This window comes from Lontra canadensis, unplaced genomic scaffold (genome assembly GCF_010015895.1).
Source record: "Lontra canadensis isolate GAN:19392208 unplaced genomic scaffold, GSC_riverotter_1.0 scaffold153, whole genome shotgun sequence".
NCBI classification, from domain to species: Eukaryota; Metazoa; Chordata; class Mammalia; order Carnivora; family Mustelidae; genus Lontra; species Lontra canadensis.
The window spans coordinates 764,290-786,484 of NW_022631147.1; the positions used below are offsets into that span (position 1 = coordinate 764,290).

The 22,195-nt window shown below is 48.4% G+C and overlaps 2 protein-coding genes across 2 annotated transcripts in view; one reads left to right on the top strand and one right to left on the bottom strand.

Moving 5' to 3' along the window:
• Nucleotides 1-22,195, top strand: part of WNT5B (Wnt family member 5B) — a 105,076-nt gene that overhangs the window by 38,101 nt on the left and 44,780 nt on the right. The gene's annotated exons all lie outside the window — the stretch shown is intronic.
• FBXL14 (F-box and leucine rich repeat protein 14) lies at nt 16,913-20,386 on the bottom strand. The gene has a single exon (XM_032844378.1). It carries the CDS (start codon nt 20,093-20,095, stop codon nt 18,893-18,895), a length of 1,203 nt encoding a protein of 400 aa, XP_032700269.1. The 5' UTR covers nt 20,096-20,386; the 3' UTR covers nt 16,913-18,892.

Genomic DNA, 22,195 nt, shown 5'->3' on the forward strand with positions numbered 1-22,195 from the left:
CATTCAAGTGACACTTAAGAAAATGTGTTTGGAACTTTGCTAGGATAGCAAAGCTAAGTCCTGGCTTTGTCTGGGAGGCAGTCTCTGACTCCTAGGCCAGGCCAGGTCCTTTTGATTTGGGTCCCTCACCCAAAAAAAGGACTAGGTACTTTTCCTATCAAAATATTCATCCCCCATTATGGTAATTACTTATTAATTATTTCTTTTCCGCACGAGGTTGTAAGTTTGTGAGACTGGCGCCAGGCTTGGTTCTTTGCTGTGTTCTCAGCCCATTACAGAGCCAGGCAGCTAGTAGAAGCTCAACATATACTTTCGTCCCTGTTAGTTGAATCCGAACCACCCCACCCCGACCACCCACGACTTGGAGATCTTTCTAGTGAGAGGGAGTGAGGCCAGACAGAGCCAGAAGTGCTAAGACTGGAGCCTCATACAACGTGGTGTGGGGACACACAGGAGGAAGTAATGGAAGGCTCTACAGAGTTCATTTGAGGTGGGCCTTGAAGGGTGAGGAAGACTTCTCCAATCAAGCTGGGAGGGAAGCACAGTGTAGGCCTGGGGGTACAAAATAGGTAAGGACACAAAGGAGTGAAAAGGTTGCATGTGAAAGCAGAAGAGGCTGGGATTTGGAAGGAGGAGGCCTGGCAGGAGTCGGATCTCAAGGAGTCACGGGAGACCCTGCAGGCTTGTGGTTCTATAGTGAGGAGTTGGGATTTGACTCTTTTTTTTTTTTTTTAAGATTTTTATTTATTTATTTGACACAGACAGAGATCACAGGTAGGCAGAGAGGCAGGGAGAGAGAGAGGAGGAAGCAGGCTCCCTGCTGAGCAGAGAGCCCGATGTGGGGCTTGATCCCAGGACGCTAGGATCATGACCTGAGCCGAAGGCAGAGGCTTAACCCACTGAACCACCCAGGCACCCGGGACTTGACTCTTTAAGCAACAGGAAGCTAGTGGAGGTTTCTAAGCAGGGTAACACTATGGCCAGATTACAGCTTTAGATAGAAATCTCTGGGATAGAGTAGAGAGTTTGCAAACCCCTCCCCCTAAAAAATGCAATTTTGGCAAGCACCCAGGTGATTCTTTCACACCTTCAGGTGTGAGACCACACCTGAAGAAACAGTGGTGTGAATGAGAAGCAGGAACAAATTAAGGCTGGTGGCCAAAGAGGGCCTCGGGAGGCAGGCACAGTGAGTCCGCTGGGAGCTAATGAGGGCCACTCCAGCTAGTCAGCCCAAGGAGTCTTCAGAACCTTCTTCTGTGGGGCACCTGGGTGGCTCAGTCGGTTAGGTGTCTGCCGTCAGCACAGGGCATGATCTCAGGGTCTTGGGATGGAGCCCTGTGTGGGATTCCTTGCTCAGCAGGGAGTCTGCTTCTCCCCTCCCTCTGCCCCTCCCCCTCCACTCCTGTGCTTGCTCGCTCTCTCTCTCTCTCTCTCAGTCTCAAAATAAAATCTTTAAAAGAAAGAAAAAGAAAAGAACCTTTTTCAGAGGCACCCAAAACTCAGAACCTCAGAACCTCAGAAGTCCCATCTGAGAGCATCCGTGGTAATAAGCCGCAGGAAGCTTTGCAGTCCTGCCACATGGATGTTTTCGTGGTTGGATGTGGGCAGAGAACTCTGGGGACATGGACAGTAGGGTCCTACCTGAATTCAGACATGATCTGATCACAGCCCCTGGGGTCCTGGTGACCATTTTAGTACTAACGTGAGCGTGACTATGCCTGTCAGAAAGGTTTTGGTAGGAATTCATTGGAAAAGCCAGGGGCCTTCTTCAGCAGTCACCTTTGATGAACTTAATAGTATGTTTCAAAAGTACTTTTTGGCTGGTAATGACAAACAAATTGCTTCTGAGCTAGATGGGAAAGATCTGAACACGTCCTCTAAGCACAACAGTGTCAAAAGTACTTCTCCTGGTCTTTATTTGCCCTTACAAATCTGTTCAAACAAACATGAACAGACTCTGGGCTCTAAGAATAATATTTTCTGTGGACGTATACGGACAGATAAGCAAAACCCCAAGGAAGAAGAAACTTCTATTAAAGTAAAAATAAAGACCCCCCACAGCTTTATCCTTTGCTCACTGGGGTTTCGTTATTCCGCTTTGAGATAAAAGTACTTCAGTTTCTCAGGAGATGCTGATTATGAGTTGAACAGAAAGAAAGTATTTTTTATACCTTCCTACCTACCTATCTCTGGCCTGGAATCTTCCAGCCATAAGCGCAGACCTTTCTGCATGGCTGGGGTTATGGTGCTTTGGATAAACACTAACACTGCTGAGCGAGAGTCCCGGGAAAAAAGCCCTCCTCTTCACTGGTCAGTGTGAGTACTGCACTCATAGCCTCTATGCCGTCTAAAGCCCCCCTCTGAAGCTCACACACACACACACACGCACATGCGCGCACACCACCCCCACCGCCTGGCACAGTGTGATCCTTGCTCCTGGAGTTGCTTTTGGCTGCTGTCCCTGCTCTGTGTCCGCATCTGGAGCTGATAGTCGTGGGAGCGTGCAGAGGCACCTGGTGGCTGGTCAGCAGGAACACATGAGGGAAGGGTGTGCGGTCAGTTTTCACGAGCTCATTGGAGGAAGAGCACAGACAGGGTGACCATCTCCATGGCAGTGTCTTTGGGGAACTGTCTGTGCTTCCACCTGGGGGAATTATTACAGAATGGTATGCAGGTTTGGGGGGTGCCTGTTTCAGCCAGTAGAGCATGTGACTCTTGATCTCTGGTTGTGAGTTCAAGCCCCACATTGGGCATGGAGATTCTCTTAAAAAAAAACAACAACTTTTTTTAAGATTATTTGTTTATTTATTTGAGAGAGAGAGAGAGAGCATGAGAGAGAGAGAGAGAGAGAGCACAAGCAGGAGGGAGGGGTAGAGGGAGAAGCAGACTCCCTGCCAAGCAGGGAGCCTGAGGTGGGATTGCATCCCAGGACCCTGGGATCATGACCCAAGCCGACAGGAGCTGCTTAACCGACTGAGCCACCCAGGCACCCACCCTCCCCAAAATAAACTTTTTTAAATAAAAATAATAAGAGGGGTGCCTGAGTGGCTCAGTTGGTTGAGTGTCCGTCTCTTGATTTTGGCTTAGGTCATAATCTCGGGGTTGTGGGATCAAGCCCTGGGATGGGCTCTGCCCTAGGTGGGGACTCTGCTTAGGATTCTCTCGCCCTCTCCCTATGTCCCTCTCCCTGCTCGTGCTCTCACTCTCTCTCAAATAAATAAATATTAAAATAATAAATAAATAAATGGATAAATAAATAAGGGCACCTGGGTGGCTCAGTCCGTTAAGCATCTGCTTCTTCCTCACCCTCTGCCTGCTGTTCCCCCTCCTTGTGTTTGTGCACTCGCTCTGTGTCAAATAAATAAATGAAATCTTAAAAAAAAATTATAAATAAATAAATAAATAAATAAAGTGGTCTACAGGTTGGGCAGGAACTCTGGACATCCTCCCTTCATGGTGTTTCCTGGAGAGAAGGTCCCATCCTAAGAGGGCAGCTCAAGGGAATGTCCCCTTGCTTGCAGAGCCCGCGGGCATGTGTTTGTGTCCACACTGAGGTGCACACAACAGACTGCACACAGAGCCTCCACACAGCCCAACAGGTTTTTTCTGTTTACACTTAACTAGCTCTGAACAGCAGGAGGAAACCTTAAATATTTCCTTTCTTCTCACAAACCCTTTTTCTAATAAAACAAAATTACTGGAGATGAAGCAGAGAATAATTCAAATAGTCATTTAAATCAAGGACCTGGTTTGGCTTGGCCTCCCTTGGAGACTTTTTAGCTTGTGCTAATAAAGGCCAGCCAGGCTTAGCTGACCTGAGCGGAAGGTCAGGGGGCAGTCCCAGAGACTAGGGGGGGGGAGGGGGGCAGTGGAGGCCACTGGGGCTCCTGTAGCCCCTCACTCAGTATTTTTGTCCCAGGGAAATCAAGTTGAAACTGACACGGAGGGCGGCTTCCAGGAGGTTGGGGGAGAGACCGGGAGGAGAGCAGTTCCGGTGGGGACTGGGACCAGGCAGCCATTCTCTGGGGAGGCTGGAAAGAATTCAGTGTCGTCTGTCCACAAACCTCAGTTCAGCCTCCTTATCTGCCACTGCCTGGTTCTTCCTGCACTGAGAACTCTTAGAGCAGCAACCCCCAACTTTCTTTCTTCCTTTCTATTTTTTTTTTTCTTTTTGTTTTTCCTAAAACACACATGAGGCACACTCCCATGGGCATATCCAGATTACAGGCTGCGGCCCAGATAAATCAGGCTGTGGGTTGGGAGCAGTTCCCAGTGAAACTCCACTTCTTTCTCTCCCACTCAGGAAAGCAGACCTCCGTACAAGCGGGTGTAAGACGTGACTCTGTATCCTGAGGCCTGGGTGTGGGATGCTGGCCAGTCGTAGCTGCCAGATAAATATTTACTAAGTGAAAGATAGCCTTGAATCCACACTAATTTGTATTTTTTGAGAAGTCATTCATAAATTCTAGCATTTTAACGATTAGTTAGCAATTAATCCCCATAAACCAGCAGGATCTTGTGATTGTGAACAACTGTTACATGGGTTGGTCAGAAGGAATATTTGTTAGCATTTTTATAGGCTCTTGAAGAAGTTTTAGCTCTGTAACTGATAAAGCCACGCACCAGCCTTATCAGTCCTGCCACTTGTCTGTCAGCACTATGTAGATAAACTGGTAATAGTTCCCAGAGAGGAAATTTTTAAGAGATTCTTAAGCAGGAGACCAGAGGAGAGATATTCTTAATATTGCCTGATTACCGTAGACCCTTTGTGGGCTTAAGGTATACTGGCAAAAGGTTAAGTTCAAGGTCTTACACAAATCAAGGATAAGATTCTCTATCAGATCCAAATTTGGGGCATTTGTCACCTTGCTGGGGTTGCCAACTCTGAAAGCCAGAGTTGGATCCAGAAGGATGCAGCCCACTCTGTCCCCTGGGACATCTCAGGGGAGGGAAATGGCATCAGACGAGGGACCGAAGGGTCACTTGTCCAAATGTTTCTATTCCGGATGTTTTTTTTAAATAAGGATTTTCTGAGATAAGGATTGATATATCCCTTTGAAGAACAGCCTTAACTAGGAGGCATACTTGTAAAAAATAATTCTTAAAACTGCGGTGCAGAGATTGCCTCTACCAGTCTGGATGATTCTGGGGAGTTCCACAGCTGGTGGGGGTGCTGGAGCAGGCAGAGCAGGGCAGGCAGGGGAAGCCAGAGTCAGGAGCACAGCAATCCCAGGCTGGGACCGTGGTGGCTGAGTCGAGATTGTAGGGAGCTGGCTGAGCCAGATGGTAAGTGTGCCCATAATAATGGAAAATGAGCAAAGAGGGAGAATTTCAGAAATATGAAGCAATAAAACACAGGTGAGCTGAGCAGGAGTCAGGTGTCAACCTCAGTTAATAGGAACGTGAGAGAAGGAGCGAGGGAAGACACTGCAGAGAAGGAAGCCTCCCTTCCTCCCTGTAGGTTACCCTGCCTGGAACCGTCAGGGGAATATGGCCTCTCTTCTCCATGGATTCAAGGGCACATCCCAGCGATTTTAGGAATGCCAGCTAGACATGAACTCTGGACTGATAACATTTCAACCTCAAGATGTCATTTCCTTCTCTTCTTAATTCTAATTAGGGTAATCTTGTTTTTTGAGTGGAAAATTAAGAAAGTTGGTCTTCGGTTGTACACCTTTCTGACCTAATGAGAGTGTGGAAGATGTTCACATCCCAATGTACTAAAATCTTCAGCCAGCCTGAAAAATCTGAGATACATTGTCATTATTGTCGTATCAAACTATTGTTTTCACCAAATTGCTATTTTACTATTACCCAAACTGGTTTTGATAGGAAGAACAACTTCTAAAACAACTGATACTTTGTTGGACACAGGATGTTAAAAGAGTGGAGAAGTATAAGAATAATGATGATTATTAAACTAACATTGGGGCGCCTGGGAGGCTCAGTCAGTTAAGCAAGCGTCTGGCTCTTGATTTCAGCTCAGGTCATGATCTCAGGATCGTAGGATTGAGCCCCACGTCAGGCTCTGCGCAGGGCATAGAGCCTGCTTAAGATTCCCTCTGCCACTCCCCCCTCCCTCTCTCAAAAAAATTAAATAAATAAATAAAAATAAAACAATGCTGTAAGCCAAGAAAAGAAGCAAACAGGCATTCTGGGTAATGATTCAGCAAGCGTATCCGGGAGAGGAAGATTTGGAACAACTGTCCCTGTCAGGTGCACTTAGCTCATGGTTTGCTCCTTATTTAAGGAGTCAGTCCCCTTAGACTCTTTAGAGCTAGTCCACCGTCCCTGCCAGTGCCCTTGAATGTATCACTTCACCTTGCTAAACAAGTTCATCTTCATCTAAAGTAGGCTGAAGATTATTTACTGCCGGAGAAAGCTGTCACAACATTTTTACATCCAACAGAAGTGATTCAGCAAGCCTGTCTGTCATTATTTGGGGAAAGGACCCCAGGGGGGCCACCCTTACTTGCTGTCGTTAGGGAAACTGTATGGCCCCCTCCTCCTGCAACGTCCACGAAAAGAAGTGTGACGGCCAACGCAGAATATGAGGACGGTGTTAGTAGGAAGCAGTAAGTGTAATGTATTCAGTGTAATACTTGTGCTTTTATCCATCTGGTTCTCAATGGTTTAGGGTTTTTCTGCGGGAAAACTGAAAAATCAGTAAGGCAAAATACATTGAGAAGGCATTTATACTGACCAAAACAGACCAGAGTTGGGTTTTCGGGGGTTTGTTTTGTGTTTGGATTTGACCAAAGGTGTTTTAGGGACTTTGAAGGGGACCTGAAAATTGTTACTCGGCCTGGCATTTATTTTGCCATATGTGCTGACTTCTAGCTTTCAGAGCTGAACAGCCTAATCCTTGATCATCCCAGAATGAGTTTAGGAATTCGTAATCATTTCCTTTTTACTGGGTATTTGCATACATCACTAACCAGCTCGGCTGAGAAGGATGAGCAGTCCCTCTGTGCTGAAACAGAATGATGGGAATTTGGGGCCAAACTGAAACGTCCATTTATCAATTATAAAGGAGCATTTATGGATAGATGACAATGTGCAGAGAAGACAAACCTCCTTCCAGAGTGCACATTTTCAAATAGGCTACTCAGAATGGCTAGGGTTTTTTATATTTTTATCCACGGTTTGCATTAGGGCTCTGTGCTGAGGGGAAGGGTCAATGTATATAAATAAGAAGGATATCTGGCAAGATTGGGAACATGACCTCTTGCCCTCCAAAGCCTGGGGAAGCCCTAGTGAATGCTCCCAGTCTTAGCAGTGTATGGACACGGTGTGAACTCTCCCCTCTGCATACAGAGTGGGGGTTAGAGGTTAATGAATGAGTGCTCTCCTCGCACACGAGATCCTGTTCGATGGTGGCTTTATAAAGAAGGGCTTAAATGGGGTCAGAATAGGACCTGCATATTGCTTCCAAACTCTCTAAATCTTTTTGAAGTGATGGCGTTCAGAGATGACACCCTTCCACAAGGGAAGGGAGACGTGAGGCTCTCGTGCTTAGGGAATTGGACGCAGCTACTGGTTCCATATGTCTAAAAGCAGGACCCAATGGAAAACAAAGCCGGGGAGGGGGGAATCCTTGCTGCCCCCTATTCTTCTCTAGTAATCCCTTAAAAAATAATTGCAGACCCAAACCTCTGGCCTCCAGCACATTTTCCACTTGATTAGAGGCCTTTGTGAGGTAGGGAAAGGGACCTGCAGCCTTGTACATTGTGCTGAGGCCTGAAATGTCCAGCTGGGATTTTTTTCCATCAAAAGGGGATTTTAGTAAAACCATTATCAGGGGCTTAAGAAGAAAAGCTGTTGAGCTGCAAGTGAGGGGGTAGATTAGCATTAGCAGGCTTGTTTTGGGCAACTGGTGGAAGGGTGGGAAGGTGTTTGCAGCCCGGCACACAAGTGCTGTGGTTTCTCTGCAAGTTCCTGGCAGGTGCAGAGGCAGGAATGGGCACTGGAGTGGGAGCTCCAGGGCTTGGGAATGGTTCATGGTTGGGGGGGGGGCTGTTGCCCCTATGGGGCATCAAGTGCAAGGCACCCCAAATCCCCCAAATCCAGGAGGATTGCAAGAGATTGCAGGACACCTGCCAGATGGTGTGTCAGAGACCCGAGCCATGCTTCATTTGAGGCCATGTACATCCATGTCACCCCACCACCACCACCATGCTCTGTGCACCTCTGCTTTGTCGGAACTCGGAGAACTGGGTCGTGGCTGTGCTGGATTAACCTGGATGTCTGTGTGGACACCTCTACTTTTGTGGGGCTGAGACTGATGGGACGTTAGGAAAGCAGCAGCCGTGGCTGCCCTGTGAGCAGGGGAGTGGCCAGGCTGTGTGGGCCAGCGAGCTCTGCCCTGGGAGCCCACTATTGGCAGGGTTTCAGGGACTCTAAAGGCATCTTCTGGGGATCTCTAGAGCTGTGGGCTACACCTTCTTTGCCAAAATGAAGTCCAGAAGCCCGAGTGGAGTGGAGCTGGTGGGCAGTGGAGCCAACTGCTGCCTCAAGGGCCTGTGTAAGGGATGTCGCCCCAGCGGCCCTGGATGCTTTCTCTGTCTCCCTGGCTGCACCGTTTTCCTGGCTTCTTTTCCCTGTGCAATCAGGATGGTGGCCGGAACATCCTATTCATCCTGCCTGCCCGGAGCATACAGTGGGATCATACATATAGCAGGAGCATGCAGCGGGAGCATACAGTGGGAGCGTGCATATAGCAGGAGTATACCTACAGCGGGAGCATAAATACAGCAGGAGCATAACTACAGTGGTAACATACATATAGCAGGAGCATACATACAGCGGGAGTATACAGCAGGAACATGCAGGGGGAGCATACAGCTGGAGCATACATATAGCAGGAGTGTACATATAGCGGGAGCATACAGCAGGAGCATACAGAGGGAGCATACAGCTGGAGCATACATATAGCAGGAGCATACAGCGGGAGCATACATCCAGTGGGAGCGTACATATAGTGGGAGCATACAGCAGGCGCATAGAGCAGGAGCACACATATAGCGGGAGCATACATATAGCGAGAGCATACAGTGGGAGCATACATCCAGCAGGAGCATGCAGGAGCATACATAGTATAACGGGAGCATACACAAAGTGGGAGCATACAGTGGGAGCATATAGTGGAACATACAGCAGGATCATACTTACAATGGGAGAGTACATACAGTGGGAGCATACACCTGGAGATGAGAATGGCTGTCGGGGCAGGGCAGCGAACAGCGACCTGTCTGAGCAGAACAGGGTCAGGCGCCTGGTGCGGTCACCTTCCAACTCGTCCTCCATCACAGTTCACCTGAGGCCAGTCTGGTGGCCTGTGAGTTGGAAGTTTTGTGTCAAGTCGGGCTCCCAACAACCAAAGAAAGGGCGCTTGTCTTCTTGGAGATGTGTGCAGGCTCACGAGAGCTGGTCTCAGAGATGGCCAGTCATTCTTCTAACAGCCATCTGTAGGAGCTGCTGGTCCTTAAATAGCTTATGCTTTCCCTCGTTACATCACCTGCCTCGATTGTTTCTGGCTCCTGGGTCCGCCATGTGTGTTCTCCTCCTTGGCTCTGTATGGAGTGATCCGGGCTGTCTGTTCTTGCCACTGGACCCCTTTTCCTTACTGGGGTTGCTGTCCCTGAATCTGGACCTGGTGTGGTCACTGACAGTGGCATATTGGAGCTACAATGTCCCTAAAGCTGCCTGGGAAGATTTTCTGCTTTTATAAGACCTTCATGAATGGTCCCAGGAACGGTGATTTGCTTCCTGGCTGCGCCCTGAGTTCCAGAAGGTTTTCCCTTCTTTTCTCATTCTCTAACCCAGAATGACCTGTGTTTATTACTGAGTGAATAAAGCGGTGCCCCGTCCAGTGACTACAGTTTGGTAGAAGGAGCCACAGGGAAATCCACCTTCCTCCTTCCACACTTTTATTCCACGCCTGCGCCAACTGTTTTTCAGATCCCAGGTATGGATTCCCTGAGGCCAGACTATTGAGCACCAAAAGGGAAGAGCCCCGAGGCCTCGCCTCACCAGCCCTCAGCCTGCCCCTGATTGTGTCATTTTATGGAATCTGGCCAAGTTGACTTACAAGTCCTTTCCCTTTAATTTCTCCTACCTTCTCCTAATGTCTTTTCCACAGGAAAAGATATGGGAGCGACCTTACTTCTCTATCATGCTCTTAAACATTTTTTTTTCAAGATTTTTTATTTATTCATTTGAGAGAGAGACACACACACAGAGCACAAGCAGGGGGAACGGCAGGCAGAGGGAGAGGGAGAAGCAGGCTCCCCGCTGAGCTGGGAGCCTGGTATGGGGCTCTATCCCAGGACCTCCAGATCATGACCTGAGGCCTAGGCAGATGCCTAACCATGAACCACCCAGGTGCCCCTACATTTTCAAGTTCATAGACTCCTTTAGATTTCATGAAGATGTCTTCATCTGGGCAATAAAGATTCGCATTCTATAATAAAATAAAAAAACTAGGTACTCCTAAAACTTAAAGTTTTGTTTTTCCTGAAAGGCTCTCTAGAATTTTCATTAGAGATGATATGCTTTCTATTTTTTTGCACTAAAAAAAGCCAGCAGTTTTACTATTGTGGTTAAAATTATAGGATTGCAAACTTTTACCCCATTTGTTCTCCCAAACTTCCCAAATATGGCAATGTGACAGGATTTGTACAAGATGGTCTTTAAGAGAAATTAGAAATTGATGTTTGATTCCCACAGCCTCCAAAAGCAACGTACCCACTGTGAGCTAAATCAGGGAACCTTTATGAGGTCACACCTGCTACCTTGCTTGGAAAACAAAGTGCTGCGCACCTGGGCTTCTTAAAATAGATTCTCTGATGCTTTAAAATTCGATTTCATCTTTTGGGCAACACGAGATTCCTCCTTTGTCAACTCTCAGACCCTGGGGAAATTCTCTGGGGCGGGGGAAGGTGGTGTGGGTGGTGACCAGAGGGCATTTGTGTGAGGGGAGGAGGTCTGGGTTCCCCACTGGAAATAACCTCCAATTCGCAGACAATGCTGCCGCCTGCTGACGAAACACAGGGCTTGCAGACTTTGTGGAAAAATACATTTCATGCTTCCCCTTTCCGTCTTCCCCATTGGAAAACGAATTTCCATTCGTTTGCATTAACTATACTTTCTTTTTCTGCCGTGTAGTGGATCTTAAAATCATCTTAGTAAGCCCAGAGAAAAGAAAAATACAAGGTTGGACTGCCAGCTAGACCTGATTCGCCACTGCATCGCAGTGGGGAGGATCAGTCTTGTGCGAGTGGGAAAGGTTTGCTGGTTTTGGGTTTTGTGGGGATGGGAAAGGTCAAGGAACAATCTAGAAGGAGTCAAAATTCATTTTCCACCCCTGCCTTTCAATGAAGTGTAGTGTTTGACTTCTCTCTCCTAACTTGCATATACACATTTTTATTCCTTTTTTTAAAGTTTTATTTATTTAAGTAATCCCTACACCCATCATGGGGCTTGAACTCATGACCCTGAGATCAAAAGCTGCATGCTCTTCCAACTGAGCCAGCCGGGCGCCCCTATCTGATTTTATTTCTAAAGTAAGCAGCAATGAGGCTCTTGGCTCCCAGAGCCTGTGTGGTGCTTACCCAAGTGAATTTCTGCAGCTCCTCTTGTGATTCCATTGAAATGTAGACCCTTGTGTGTGGGAGAAAGATAGGGCAGCTGTCTTCCTTTGGACCATGCTGTTCTGACTGTCGTCAGTTGACTCCGAGCACAATGGCAGGACATCTGCTCAAGTGCACAGACGTCAGCGAGGGCTGGAAGAGCCAGTCATCTGTCTATCCCAGACTCAGAGAATGTGGAGACCTTCCCTGCTTCCTACAACAGCAAGCTGGGAGCTTGATAAAGCTTTGGGGATCAGAGAACCTGGCCATACCGTCTTTCTAGATTCCTGAAACTCATTAAATTGTGTGCATCTGAAATGATGTAGAAGAGGTAGAAATTGTCACTTTTATTTGTCATTTCCATATTGTTTGCTTAGGACACACCTACTGTCCTTTTATTATTTTATTTTATTTTAGGTTCACAGCAGTGAGATTTTGAACTATGAAACTAAGGTTTAAAACACTGAAGTAAAAATGGAAGGTACCAATTAGTTATCTTCCATCTGAGAACATTAAGAATCTGAGGAGCTTAACTGTTGTGATTCCTCCCTTGTTTTATCCATCTGTCCAGTTTTAGCCTCGGGGGTTTTACTAAAGAGTCTAGGAATCGTATAACTAGTTTTTATGGTTCCTCCCTATTTAGAGACCATTTCTCAAAAAGCAAAATGGTGGCAGGAAGCTATTCCTACACAGATGTGTATATAAAAATGCCAGTTTAGGGTAAGGATTTCCTAAGGAGAAATATTATGGATATTTGTAAATATTTTCATATTCTTTTCAGATGAGAACAGTTCTTTCCAAGCCATGCTGCACTATCCTGTACTATTTTTTAAAAAGTTAATCTGGTCTCAAAGAATGATTTTCCCACAGTCCGATTCCAGGGACTTGAATCCACTCTGAGAGGAGTAGTAATTATTGAAAAGACAGCGGCGTGCTGGGCCCCCACCTTCTGGAGTGTGGATTACATAAACTGAGGAGTAACAAACATTAACAGTGTGCCTGATACTCACAAATGAGACCCTTGTACTCTTTCTGGACAAGAGGGATTGGTAACTAAAACATCTGTTAAGTCAAGCCTTTTTACCTTTGAATGGAGAGGAATAGCTGTGGATCCTGCCGCTCGATTCTACTTTACAAGGACTGGGTGACAGACGTTGGTGGTGCGCTGGACACACGCTAGATCCGTAGCTTTGGGACTAACTGCGAGCACAGACTTAGAGCGCACGCATCCCTGTTTGTGACAAAGCAGTGCCTGGAAAACTGGTTCGAGTCCTCTGAGGACAACAGGTGACAGGTGTGACACAGCTGGCTACCTCAGTACCCTATAGCCTATTTACCCAATTGCTTCTTGAATAACCCTATACATAAAGCTTGCAAGACACATCTAAGTTTGCATAACATAATGTGTAAGTAGTAGTAACTTTCAGCAGTTGGGTTTGTTGGTTCTTGTTTTTTTCTCCCAGTGAAAATAGGCTCTAGTTTGGCACCTTTCTGAAGCCAAGGGGTCAGGGTGGTATTTGCAGGGTCTCAGGGAAAGATCAAAGAGCTACCTGCCTGTTTATCCCCCTCTGATGTGGTCATTAAAGTCTGAAGCAGTCCCCGTTCTGATAGGCGCTCCTCACATCACCGAGGCAAAACCTTTGCAGCCTTGTCAAGCCTCTTTCCCCATTTATAAAATTAAGTGTGCAGTATCAACCAGATTTGTGAAAACAAACATTTTTGAGACAGAAATTGAACACTACGTATGACTCAATTCTTCCAGCAGATTGCGTTCGCGTCCCTAACACGGTCTCACCCGGGGTTTCTTTGGGGCTGCAGAAGGACCTCATTCTTCTCTTGTTTGTAATGGACACTATTTTCCACCATCACAAATAAAAGCGAACTTACAAGGATATGTGGCATTTGTCCTTTAAACAATTAAAGTCGAAGAGGAATGAGAGAATAAAAACTTGTTTTTTTTGTTTTTTTGTTTTTAAGAAAATGACATGCATTTTTCTGGGTTAACAAACAGCAAGCAGAGGAATTCCACTTCTATTTTGTTTTATTTGCAGGGCTGCTTAGCATAGCCCACGCTATTGCTGCACAGTTAAGATCTCAAGCTTACTTTCTCTCGCACCTTAACTGGAAGACTCGACTTTACATGGTACCAAATGTTCTGGGCTGGTACAGGCCACTCCGCCCGGCAAAGTCAGAGCAATCCCTGGAAAGGAGGAAAAGACTGAAACTGATCATTGGTGGACATTTAAATGTACTCATTGTCCAGAAAGGATTCGCTTTCTCTCCAAGCCCTGAGAGTACCGGCTCTTACTCTGGCTGGGCACTTACCTTTGCTGGGTTCTCAATTATTAATAGCTGGCAGTGATGCGTGTCTCATCTGTTTGGTACCATTCACTTTGCAAAATAGTTTAACTTCTACATCATGTTGGAACAAAAATGAGAGATGCGGCCTAAGCATAGGCCTGCATCTGGACGTAGCTTTCCAGCGTCTGGTCCTGTGCTCCATGTTAGTTTATCAGAAAACCTCACCCCTGCCTCCCCACGGGTTCCGAGGGGCACACATTTAGGTGTTGCCCTCTACTAAGTGGCCTGAGTGACCTGAAAAGGGAGTGAAGTGAGCTGCAGGGAAGAGAAGGGCAACAGAGAGGGCCATGGCCACGGGACTGACTGTAGCCTCCCTCTCTCCAGCAGGGCAGCAGGGAGCAGAGGCCAGGCCTTCTACCCCCTTGCAGGGGAGTGGCAAGAGACGGTTGTCAGAGGCTGCTTGAGGCCTCGGTTTTGTTTTACAAATGCGAGCTTTTAATCAAGAGGTTCTTGTTCTTTGGAAACTCGGCGGTCCCGGGGGCCATTACCTTTTCCCCTTTGAGAACTCGAGTTCACATTTCCTAAGTCAGAAGTGAAAAAGGGTTTGCTTATTTCAAGACCAGCGTCTCTCTAGTAAGCACGGCAGGAAAGCACCAGGATTTAGCGGGGAGGCCATGCTTCAATTTACATTATCAAGTGTCCTTTTCTCAGTGAAAGTTCTTACCTTTAAAGGAAACTCCAATAAAAAGAAACATTTGCTTTTCTCAGATCTTTGTTGCTGATGTGAATCATGAAAGAGTATGATCAGTTTGAATTTTCTTAACTATTTAAAGACATATTTTAAGTTAGGCAAGCATCCCTATTCCTGTTGCCAAATGTGGGGTAAATGGGGCGCCCCCCGCCCTTAGGACTGGGGAATCTGGCCGGAGGGAGTCCACAGCGGCGAAGATCACAGGGCACTGCTACCTGGAGGCCTGCCGTGGCCCTTAGGGGACTGCAGAAACGGAACCCCACCATTGCCTTTAAAGTCTAGACAGACTTTAAGGGCTACTGCCCTCAGAAAGGTACATGGAGCCCTGTCCCCACCACCACCCAGACCGTTTCCGTGAGGTTTATTACTTCTACGTGATGAAGTTTACACCAAGTTCCCATTTTGGTTTTTCACTTCTGAAGTGCAGCCAGTATCTGAATGAGGTTTTTTCTGCTATTCTAAAAGTTGCCCTGAAGTGCCTTTTAACTTTTGTAGCACCTGCAAAATATTATCAAGTCCTTTTCTTTAGTGCTTTTAGTCTTTAAAAGCATTCCTTTCCATTCCAGTAGATACGGTGGAGATTGGATCCACGCAAATTCCCTTTAAGGACGGCCCTGTGGCCTGCGCTTGTCCATACGGTGATCAGACAGCTACCACTCACTTCTGTGAGATCACCTCACTGGAACTCAAGGTAGGGTCAGTAACTGAACCATCACAGAGTACAGAAGGGAGCTGGCCTTGGGAGCTGGCCCTGGTGTGAGTCCTGGTCTCCCTCCGTTAGTGGCTGAGTGACTTCAGACGAGTACTACGTATCTGGAAATCAGGATACCTGTTTCAGCAGGCTGCTTTGAGGACTGAAAGGAGAAATTTACAGGTACCATGCAAAGCATTCCCCAGGTTCTCAACACATATTCATTTCTTTCCATCCACAAAGGTTGAGAGATAAACAGTTAATCTTGGCTGATGAAAGTAAATGGTTTATTCATCATTTCCAGAGACACTCCAGATATATTCTTAAGTATACCCAGTTCAGGCTGAGGATAGTAGGCCCGTGATCTTCACTTTCAAACATTAATTTACCGACCTTTAGTCAAGCTTATCTCAGCCTTTCAAGTTAAAAAAAAAAAAAATAGGAAAGTGGAAAAGCCTTCCCGGTAGTTGGTAGGGTTATTTTGTGTATTAAAATGAAGAATGTGAGCACAGAGTCTAAGACTTAGGAGGTGCTCAAATTTTTATTGACCGAATCCGTAGTCATGCAGTCTTTTGGAGGAAGAAAAACAGTCCGAGAACTCACAGCTTGTGGAAGCTTAATGCGGTATAGTGCCAAATGCTAAATTAGAAAGCTGACCCTAATTCCACGTCCCGACTTTTTACTAGGGTTCACACTTTTTTTTTTTTTTCAGGCAATAAGCACTGTAACCTAAGAGGGAAGAAAGAGATCCACACCTTCCCCCAAAGAAGAGGAAGATGGATCTAGTGTCAGGCTCAATTAGACCCAATTGTGATGGCTCTCCAAAAAGGAACAATGCCGCTTTTGTGATATGCTCAAGCAGAAAGCTTGGAAATTTTACAAAACAATCTCACCCCGAGAGAAACTTGGGTTCTAGCTCTCTTCCTGGAAAGAGATGTCTTTGCAGGCAAGTTTTATACCGCTCTTATTAGTCCTTGCTGGGATCTGTATTTGTTTGTTTAAAAATAATCTCAGAAACAGCTAAGAAAGACCTATGTGAAACCAGGAATGTGAATTACTCCACTGTTGGAGTATTTATGCCCTGCCACTTCCGCAGCCCAGTCACAGGGGTGTTGCTTATTTAGTTATTGTCTACCAGAGGGAACCCTTTGCTAGAATTGTTGGTATTCATTTCTCCGCCCTGAATTCAGCCTAAGAGCCCTCACCACAGTGGATCTGAGTGGCGAGCTTTGGCGCTGTGAGTGCTTAAAATGCAAATGTGCAAGAACTCCTGGCCAACCTCCCCATCCCCCAGGAAAGTGCTTAAATGCAGCAGGGCCTGGAGGAGAATGTTAAAAAGAGGGGCTGAACTGCCTTCCTCCTTTCCACCAGGACCCTCACTCACACTGTGAGATTCAACATGCATGACTGAGCAAGTGAGCGGGCAGGCAAGGACAGCGCTCTTTTAACTTTTCTGAACAATGGCTTCGGTTCCCTCCACCCTTCACCATTTCACATCCTCCCCACACCCACTCAGAGTGGAAAGAAACCCGTCTTTTTTTCCCCACTTCCACAGCTCTGAACCCATTTTTCAACAGGACCCCTGGATCTCATTTCCACCCTGGGGAAATTGTGACTCTTAACAGATCGAGTTTTTTTTTTTTTAAGTTCCATTTTCTTCAGTTTCTTTCAATTTCCATTTTGTTGACAGTTTAAAACCGAAAATTATATAAATCTCCAGTCCAGTCACATTTCTAGTAACAAAACATTTAGAGGTCAGTAGTAAACCTTATACAGAATAAATTTGTAACCATGAGCTTACTCACAGCATATAGGATGCACTGAACTCTATACCTTATTTCCTCCTAGAGTACAGACAGCACCTCCTACTTTGGCATGTACCCAAACACACACTGCCTTCAAAATAATTCACAGATACAAGGTTTTTTGTTTTTGTTTTTTTTTTTCAAAAACATACTTCATATTTCCTCTTTTATTATATAAATATCAGTTTAACCTTTTACTGTAAGAATATAAACGTTTTAAGAGGATCTTTGTTATTATTTATACAAATTCACAAACAGTACAATTAATTGATAAAGGTCTCTGGGTTTCTTTAACTCCATGGTCTCGCATGTTGCTGTGGAGGATTCTAAAAAAATAAACAAACGAACAAAAACTCCCAACAAAAATATACAACCTACTCAAAAGCGATTTTTTTTAAAGCCACAAGTCCCAACCCCCACCAAAATAAAGAAAGCCATCTATTCCTCCATTTAGAAACAGATTGTTGTAAAACCCACGAACTCCCGGTTTATTAACAGAGATAAGACATGAGTTTCAGTCTCCTCCCCTTCACGTTAGAGCCCCAGGGGCTCCGCAGGCCAACTCTGCTCCTCCGCTTCCATAAGGAAGCCTCACCGTGTGACCTTTTTGTGGGGAAACTTGGAAGAGGGTGAGGGTAGGGCAGAATTTGCATATATAATAATCATTTTCAAGACACAATCTGCATCTCAAACAAACGAACAAACAAACAGAAGTTCGACTCTCATTTCTTCCACACATTTGTGCTATAAATTAAGTCAAGATTTACGAACACCGTTGGGCCCTCAAAATCCCAATGGGCAGGGAGAAAAAACGATAGCCAGAATGTGGAAGCGGGACACATTGGATGGATGGGGCTTGGGAAGAAGCCAAAACAAAAAAGACGTACAAACCCAATGGGCATCTTTCCAGTCTAGGCACAAAAATGTTTCAGTCTCAAAATATCTCTCTTGTAGAATTCCAGGGCTTCAGAGAAAAAAGTAAACTAAAACGAGGTAGCCAGACATATATATATGTATATATATATATATAATTTATATATATATAATATATAGACTATATTCAGCAGAAAAAAAAGGACCGTGATTTCAAATTTCTTCAAAAAACAAAAACACGAAAAAGAAAGACAATTAAAAGGAAATGAGCGTGAATAGCAGAGTACTGTAGGAGAAGTGATGAGAAGAGCCTGGGATTAGTTACAAAGTGGAAGGAAGAAGGGTGAAAAGGCCGTGGTAGTTGGGTTTGCTCTTTATACATTTCAAAATAAAAACCAGATCACAGTATTCAAATGAAAGCTTAAGTGAAGGCAGACATTTTCCTCAACTCCCCAGGGTCTTAAGGACTAGTCACTCCCCACCTCCTCCCCTGTTTCCAAATGCAAAGCAGTGGGGATACAGTAGCTCAAACAGTCCTCCATCCCCCTGCAGAGAGGAGTGGGTGGGTAAGTAGCTGAATCCGTCCCTTCATCGTCAGGGGAAACAAGAGGGGAGGAAGGTAGGGGTAGCAGAGGAACCCCAGATGCAATGGGAATGGGCGTGTAGTGGGCCGAGGTGCCGGAGGAGGGAGAAAATGAGACTGAGGCTTCGTGTCCCTGCCCCCATCTCATCCGAGGCAATGATCTCTGTGTAAGTGTGCATGTCGAGTGAGGGGGGCGGGGGGCGTGGTGGTGACCCGAGGATGAACAGGGCGGGACAGGGGGAGCAGGTGCCGCCGCCCTCACCTGACCTTCTCACTGTCCGTCATCTGCCAGAGTCCCAGGTTGAGTACCTTGAGGCAGGGGAGCTGCGTGATGCGCTCCAGGCCGCGCTTGGTGATCCGGGTACAGCCATACAGGTCTATGCCGGTGAGCTGGCTCAGGTGCTCCGCGATCAGCTCTAGGCCCTTGTCTGTGATGCGCACACACTGTCCGATGTTGAGCGTGCGCAGCCCATGCATCTGCCGCACCATGCGGTTGATGCCATCATCGCTGATGTGGCAGGAGCAGAGGGACAGGGACTTGAGGCCATCCAGGCCCTGGGCTATGTAAGCCAGGCTCTGGTCCCCCACCTTGTCACAGAAGGACACATCCAGCCCTGAGAGGCGCAGGCTGCCCATGGCCAGATGCATGATGCCCGTGTCGCTGATGTTATCGCAGGAGCGCAGGTTAAGGCTGCGGAGGCTGCCCATGTGCGACAGGTGCAGGAGGCCCGCGTCCGAGATGCCCCCGCAGAAGCTGAGGTTGAGGAGCCTCAGACCCGTCAGCCCCCGGGAGATGTGCTTTAGAGAAAGGTCGGTGAGCTTCTGGCAGTCCTGCAGCGTGAGCTGCTCCAGGCCCAGGCAGCCCTCGGCCGCGCTGCGCGTCATGCCGGCCAGGTGCCCGATGCCCACGTCTGAGAGGTGGCGGCAGCTGCGGAGATTAAGGCTCTTGAGGCGCTGCAGGCCCCAGGCGATGAGCAGGAGGCCGGTGTTGGTGATGTTGCTGCAACCCCCCAGCTCCAGCACCTCCAAGCCTTTGAGGTACTGGGCTATGCGGCCCAGGCTGCTGTCGGTGATCTGCTTGCAGAGGCTCAGGTTGAGGGCACGCAGGGAGCCGATCTCCTGCACAAACGCGTGGCCCAGCCCGTTGTCAGTGAGGTTGTAGCAGCCGCTTAGGTTGAGACTCTCGATGTTGGCCATGCCCTGGATCACGTAGCTGAGGCTGCGGCGGAGGCTCAGGATCTGCACACGGCGGATACCCCGGGCCTGCAGGCTGGGGAACAGCGACGGGTTGGCCCGGCGCAGGTGCAGCTTGGCCTCCACCCCCCGCCACACCGACTTGTGGTAGGCGGCGTCCCGCCAGGCCGTGCACACCTGCGCCGCGCGCCCCTTATCCCGGACGTCCAGGTAGCCGAAGATCATGGCCAGCAGCTCGGGGAACAAGCACGAGATGTGGGTCTCCATCTTCCTCCTCCCCCCTCCGCGGCGCCGGGGGGGAGGAGGCGCGGGCCCTGCCGCTCCTGTCCCGAGAGGCGACAAGAGCGGTTCTCCCCAGCCGCTGCCGCCGCCGCCGCCGCCGCCTCGGGCCCAACGGACGGCCCCTCCCCGCCTTCCGGCTCCGGCCGCCGCCGCCGCTCCTCCTCCTGGTCCGTCCGTCCTTCCTTCCTTCCTGCCGGCTTCGCCTCCCTTCCCTTCCCTCCCCCCGCCCCGGGCTCCGCTCGGTCCTCACATCCCGGGCGGGGAAGGCGCCCTCTCACTCACTCCCGAGCCCGGCCGGGCCGCCGCCTCCGCCGCCTCCGCCGCCTCGGGTCTAACCACGCCGCGCTCGGGCCGCGCCGCTCCGCCCGCTCCGCCGCCGCTCCCACGCCCCCTGCCGCATCCTCTGCCTCCTGCTACTGCCGCCGCCGGCCGCCGCCGCCGCCGCTGCTGCTGCTGCTCCGGGCCGGCGGGCCGGCCGGGGGGCCCCGGGGACTGCGAGCACGGGCTCCGGGCGCCGAGGAGGCTTCCTGCTGCCTTTGTCTCTCGCCCGCTTTTCAAACCTCCCAGCCCGGGCCGCCCGCACTCCGCCGCCCAGGCGGGGGGACCTGGAGGCCAATCCGGGCCACCGGGCGCACGTTCCTTCTCCCCCCGCCGTCCGCGGCCAGTTGGGAGCTGCCGGCCCGGGCACGGAGGACGCCACGGCCGGCGCGGCCGGAGCGCGGCTCGGCGCCGGGCCGGGGGCGAGCAGGCGGGCCGCGCGTTTGGTAGAGTCCGGCCGGACCCCTCTGCCCGACTGTTCCTTCGCGCGTCCCCTCCCGCCGCGCTCCCCCCCGCGCGCGCCCGCGCAATGGTACGAGCCTGCGCTGCCGGAACTGTCGGAGCCGTTACCCTGGAAACCGAGTTCTTCCTAGTCTGGGCGCCCGGATTTTTAACCCTGTAAACGCCATTTGAGAGCAGCTGTCAGCTAGGCTCTTCCCCACCCTTCTCCTTTTCACCCCGTAGCCCACTGTTGAGCCATTCCCTTTCTGGGCCACGCCCTAACCCCGTTCCTTCTCTTTTTCTTGGCTGCTGACGTCTGCGCAGTCTTTTCCCAGAGTTTACCCCTACCATTCCTGACCCTTCCTTTACATCCGTCTCCCTTTATTATCCTGGCAAGACCCTCCTCCCAGTGGTAGTACTCAATAATCATCACTCCAACTCTCCTTCCTTTTTTTTTTTTTTTTTTTTTTTTTTTTTACTGTTCCTAATGCCCCTTAACACGTCCCTGTTATCACACCCCCAGTCCTCCCCAACGGGGCTGCTTCCTACGATCCCTTTCTCTCCGGTCTTGTGCCTCAAATTACGAAGAAACTCGGCTTTATTCATCACTACCTTAGCTTAACACTGACACTCCTCAGCCCTCAGACTAGCACTACCCATTCCTGCTCCCTTCTAGCATCTTCTGGTTGTTTCCAGACATCAACGCGGTACTTTAAACATCAAAACTTCCCTCCACTTCCGCACTTTGTTGCTAAACTGTGGACTGTCGGGAGCGGCACGATGCCCTCGCATCGTGTCAGCTTGCTTTGCGCTTAGAAGGGAGCAGCCGTCCCTAAGCCTTTTGCTTTATGGTCTTTTTCCTTCTCACCAGCCTCTTGGACTATAAATTGTATGGACAGTTGTACTGAGAGTATATTTGTATCTGCTAACGCAGAGATACTTTTAAAATAAAATACAGCGACTATTGGACTTGGTTTAAGGGGCTGCAAGCACATGTCTGTCGGTTTATAAACTGGGTTTTATGGAACCAGGGCAGTGCTCTCTTTTAGAATGTGGCTCCTGGGTCTTAAATGCCCACACAGACGATGGGATTTCACCATTTCCTTTTAACTATCCCCAAACCAAGAATCTTCAGATCAGAGAAAATGACCCTCTGTACTCTTAATGAACTTACGGCTCCATACAACATGACACAGGACAATCTGATGTATTTATCAGAAAAGGAAAATGGTTTTATTGATTCTTTGAGGACCCAAACAAGATTTTGAATAGGTTCCCTATTTGGTATGTGAGATTAACTTTTGGCAGCCTCTCTTTGCTCAAGAG